The 4,994-nt window shown below is 45.4% G+C and overlaps 1 protein-coding gene across 2 annotated transcripts; it reads right to left on the bottom strand.

Annotated features, from left to right (window-relative positions):
- Positions 1-352: 352 nt before the first annotated feature.
- On the bottom strand, positions 353-4,756 carry LOC148475053 (uncharacterized). Of its 2 annotated transcripts, none has more exons than XM_088457784.1 (2): positions 4,702-4,756; positions 353-2,599 (listed from the first exon to the last, which is right to left on the bottom strand). In XM_088457784.1, exon 2 carries the CDS (start codon positions 2,388-2,390, stop codon positions 1,539-1,541), a length of 852 nt encoding a protein of 283 aa, XP_088313910.1. In that variant the 5' UTR covers positions 2,391-2,599; positions 4,702-4,756; the 3' UTR covers positions 353-1,538. The 2 variants fall into 2 exon arrangements, with proteins under 2 accessions (XP_088313910.1, XP_088313911.1); XM_088457785.1 differs by having other exon boundaries at positions 353-2,596; positions 4,702-4,721.
- Between the last annotated feature and the right edge of the window lie 238 nt (positions 4,757-4,994).

Below are 4,994 nucleotides of genomic sequence, written 5' to 3'. Positions count from 1 at the left end.
ACCAGCAAGAATTACAGCAAGAACGCATGAACTGAATTCGCCCCCAAGTGGAAGGTAGTCGATATCAGTACCTATATAATAATTTTCTAAGCTTTGTCCCATCTCCCCAATGTGCACGCAGGGGAATTTTGGGTGCACACTGCCCCTCTAATGGCTCCCACTTTGAGGGAGACAGGACAGACCTAGCGCCAGCAGAAGAGGAATGGGGACGGAGTAAATATGGTAGCGAGGGGGTGTGAATCAGACAGAGGGCCTGATTCAGACCCAGTCGCAAGCGCTGAGCGCTCGCAACCAGGTCAATGTTGCCCACTGGGCATGCACGCGACGGAGCCGGCTCCGTCGTGCGCATGCGCGAGACCCGGCTAGCGACGGGTGCTCCGTTGCTCCGGGTCTCGCACCAAAGGGGCGAGCGGTCGATGACAGCTCACCCTGTTTGGTAGGCGGGCAAGGGGGGTGGCTGGCCAAACGGAGGCGTTCCCGAAGGAACGCCTGCCGTTTGGGGGCGGCCCCACTGACATCACCAGTGATGTCAGTGGGAGAGCTTCCGGCTCTATTATAGCCAGAAGCTCTCTGGGGCTTGCGGCCACGAGACCCTACCACAAGGGTCTCGTCGCAAGCCCGATGGTCGCGATGACCATCAACCTGGCCGCTCGCAATAGCTGTGGGTGGTCACCCACAGCTATGCAAGCGGCCAGGAGGCCGCACAAAAAAAAAAAAAAAAAAAGAAAACGCCCAGATTCAGAGCGAGCACTCTTTCAGAGCGTCCGTCTCTGAATCAGGGCCAGAGAGCAGGTCAAATGGCGCATACAATCATTTTGTGCCTGCGTTGCGATACCAACCACTGACTGACAATGGCGTGATACTGTCCACGGTGTTTCTATTACTCAAAAAAGGTGCAATCATTGCACATATAAAATAAATACATGCCATGCAGAGTGTACACTACTGTGGTTTTATTTTTGGGGGCTTTGCATTAAAAAACAAGGTGACAAGTACTAATTACAAAAGAATATGCTTTCGAGGTTCTGAATGCGCCGGAAATATATCATTTTTTTCTACATAACTTCAGCCACCTTTAAATAAGGCCCTTTGAGGTCGATAAAAATTATAACTACAAGTATAATTTTTTTTACTCAAACATATTGGGGGGAATTCAAATGTTAACGCTCGGTGTCTGACTAATGTGCGTCTATCTAAGCAATTACATTGTTGCTCTGATCAGATGCCTATTAGTATTTTACACGCCCAAAAGGACGGCCTTTAGCCATATAAAGCAGCTAACCCCGTCTTAAATCCTGCTTTGGGCGTCTAAAGTCGTGGTTTGGGCGCCCAAACTACCTATTCGTGGTCGCCTAAACTAAAGACTTTTCACACATTATTTCTCGCACTTCTGGAGGCTGTCAGAAATAAAATATGGCTGCTGCAGCTAATGGGCGCCTAATCGGAGCAACAATTGAATTACTCCGATAGACGCCCATTAGTTAGACGTCCAGAGCTAGCATGGATTTCCCCCATTGTATGATCTTCGCTTTCTGACTCTATATCTCAGTGTCTTCCACTGAGTCATCTCTGTGTTCTTCTACTAAAAACCTCTCCTCTGTGTGTGTCCTCTGATGCCTGTACAGATGTGAGCTACTACCGTAAGCTTTTCCGCAGTCACATATATATCTCCTTTCAGTTTTTGCTTCTAGCTGGGATCTCTGGTGCCTATAGAGATGAGAACTGCACGTGTAACTCTTTCCACAAGCGCAGACGTATGGCTTTAGTCTTCTCTCCTGTTCCTCTGCCCGGAGATATGGAACGCAGTCGTCTCTGTTCTCTTCGAGCATGCTCTTGCAGGATTTCTGGTGCCGATACAGATGTGAGCTGATGGTGTAGCTTTTCCCACAGATGCAGGTACAAGATTTCACCTTTGTCGTCTTCTCTTCCCAGGTTACGCCAAGAATGCGCCCACTGATCAGCTGGTTTTCTCCTGTGTGGGTCCTCTGATGTCTGTACAGATGTGAGCTGGTGGTGTAGTCTTTACCACATATGCAGGTGTACGTCTTTGCCTTTTGGGTTTGTGTTTTTGCTGTAAAGTTTGAATGCTTTTCGCTTTCCTCTCCTAGGCAACTATCTTTTCTTGGTGTCATCTGGTGTCCAAATGTGGATAATACACTAGTAAGGTCTTTCTTGGGCTTACGGTTTGGCAACAAGGTTTCTCCCTCCTGCTCTTCCTCTGTGATAGCTGCTGGCGATATTGATGATTGGTCTTCACTGTAGATGTCACTATCGACTGCTGGTTTTGAACTTCCCACGTTGCTACATTCTCCATTACTCCAGCTAGAAGCTAAAGGATCTTTACCCAATTTTTCAGCCCTTGAAAATTCCCCATTGCTGTTGGATCCCATTTCATGTACAGCCTTGGACAAATCCTCACCGGTCCATTGATCATTGGGAGCAGGGGAGTAGTTCTCCAGGAATGAATGGTATTTTTGTTTTGTTTTTTTAAAGTTTTTGCTAGGAGTTTTGCAAGATGTATCTTTTTGGTTACAATGTGGCCATATGCAGGCATCAAATCGATCCTTCAGGTTTGATTCTACCGGTAAGTCAGAATCTGCTGTATAGAAGCACACATTTTACTATACGCATCTAAAGATGTAAGATTGAGGGGTCTATTTACTAAGCAGTGTTAGGAGACAGAGTGAAAAGTGATAAGGTGCCAGCCAATCAGCTCCCAACTGCCATCTCACAGGCTGTGTTTGAAAAATGACAGTTGGGAGCTGATTGGCTGGCACCTTATCACTTTTCACTCTGTCTCCTAACACTGCTTAGTAAATAGACCCCTGAGTTGTCCATATATTGCTATCATATTTATTATTAGAATGGAACCAGTTTTGCTTTATAAGTTATAGCTTCAGAAGTGGAAGCTTATATTTGCTAAGGATAGCATAGGATTAAAGGCTATTATACAAATGTGAAAAAAAAAAAAGTTACACATCAAGCTCAAAAATAACATTTGATATATACACTTCAGTGAAACCAATTAATTGTTTAAATTGATGTGCAAGGTTGCAGTCGTGTTAGGCAGGGAGCAAACTGCAATGATATTACGCTGTATGCCAGGCCTGGCCAACCTGTGGCTCCCCAGCTGTTGTGAAACTACAAGTCCCAGGATGCTTTACCAGGCGATTGGTGAGAGAGGGTATGCTGGGACTTGTAGTTTTACAACAGCTGGAGAGCCACAGGTTGGCCAGACCTGCTGTATGCAATGATTTATGTAAATATGCATTTCTTAAGCATTGCAAACCATACACATTCTCACGTGTGTGTATCATTCCCGAGAGAAATGCATTATATATCAGCTACCCATATTTACACATTGTTATTACATTACACTTAATTTATTTTTGGGGTTCCTGTGCGCTGCAAATCCATCTACTGTCTATATCATGTAGAACAACATTGGGGTGTCCTACATTTTCTGGCTACAACCTATGGAAACATTTCAGACTCAGAGGGGTCTATTTACTAAGCAGTGTTATGAGACAGAATGGAAAGTGATAAGGTGCCAGCCAATCAGCTCCCAACTGTCATTTTTCAAGCACAGCCTGTGAGATGGCAGCTGGGAGCTGATTGGCTGGTACTTTATCACTTTTCACTCTGTCTCCTAACACTGCTTAGTAAATAGACCCCTCAGTAATAACTACACCTTGGCTTGGGCTGTAATTGCCAATGGTCAATTTGTTCTACGAATCTGTCTGGCTCCATTCAGCAAATAAATGATCACAACAGCCAGGCAGCGAGAGATTCGAAAACCGATTTCAATATTGCCAAATGGATTATAGGGTGCCACAATAACGTATAGCACTTTCTAGAAATGGATGAGAATTTATTTCTTCACAGACTGAGGCATAATATGGAGCTATATCATTCTGGACTTGTACATACATAACCCCCTCCTCCTCCCTCCTTCTTTTGTTGGAGCATGTGATGTCAGCACTAGCGCTGGGAGCAAGAGGATGGGTGCTGAGGGCGACTTCAGGATGGGAGCTGCACCGTGCCTAAAAAGGGTGCCACCACCAGGGTAGTGAGCGTGCACTCCCTGGCCTTGCGTTCCTGATCAGCGGCACGATTCTCACAACCCTCTTTACAGCCCTGCTTAATAAACAGAACACATGTATGAACCGCACCCCCATGACCATTATATAAGCACTACACACATGTATGTTATCTGCAGCCCCCAGAAGCAGTATATAAGCAGCAGACATGTAATGCAACCCCCATGGGCAGTATATAAACAGAACAATGTATGTAATGCAGCCCCCATGGGCAGTATATAAACAGAACAATGCATGTAATGCAGCCCCCATGGGCAGTAATAAGCAGCAGACATGTAATGCAGCCCCCATGGGCAGTATATAAACAGAACAATGTATGTAATGCAGCCCCCTTGGGCAGTATATTAGCAGCAGACATGTCATGCAGCCCCAGACCAGTATACAAACAGAACACATGTATGAACTGCAGCCCCATGACCACTATATAAGCACTACACATATGTAACACAGCCTCCAGGAGCAGTATATAAGCAGCACACATGTATGTAATGCAGTATACAGGTGCCTCACTGTAAGCAGTACACCTGGCTGACTGTATATGGTAAGACCCTCCAGCCAGTTACAACGATACGAGCCTAGTACTACCACAGTCAACACTCACCTTACAATACACATCACAGAGCAACCAGGAAATGGTCACAGCACCGCCCTTTCATTAATATACACCACCTATCTCCCCAATGTTACTGACAGGAGGACACCTAGTGGTTAGTTTTCAGTACAGCAGCTTCATACAGAAGCTGAAGTCAGTATCATCCAATACTATTATTATTATTATTTATTATTTTTATTTTATATATGGTGCCAACAAGGGGTCAGCAGCACCTTACATAGTACAGAAACAGTGAAAACTAGGGAAGCCAATCCCTGGAACCTGATCCGCGGGATCCCAGG

Source organism: Taudactylus pleione, unplaced genomic scaffold (assembly GCF_031769625.1).
Source record: "Taudactylus pleione unplaced genomic scaffold, aTauple2 ptg000783l, whole genome shotgun sequence".
In the NCBI taxonomy this organism is placed as follows: domain Eukaryota; kingdom Metazoa; phylum Chordata; class Amphibia; order Anura; family Myobatrachidae; genus Taudactylus; species Taudactylus pleione.
The sequence above is the reverse complement of the archived record's forward strand: the minus strand, read 5'-3'. Positions and strand labels throughout refer to the sequence as shown.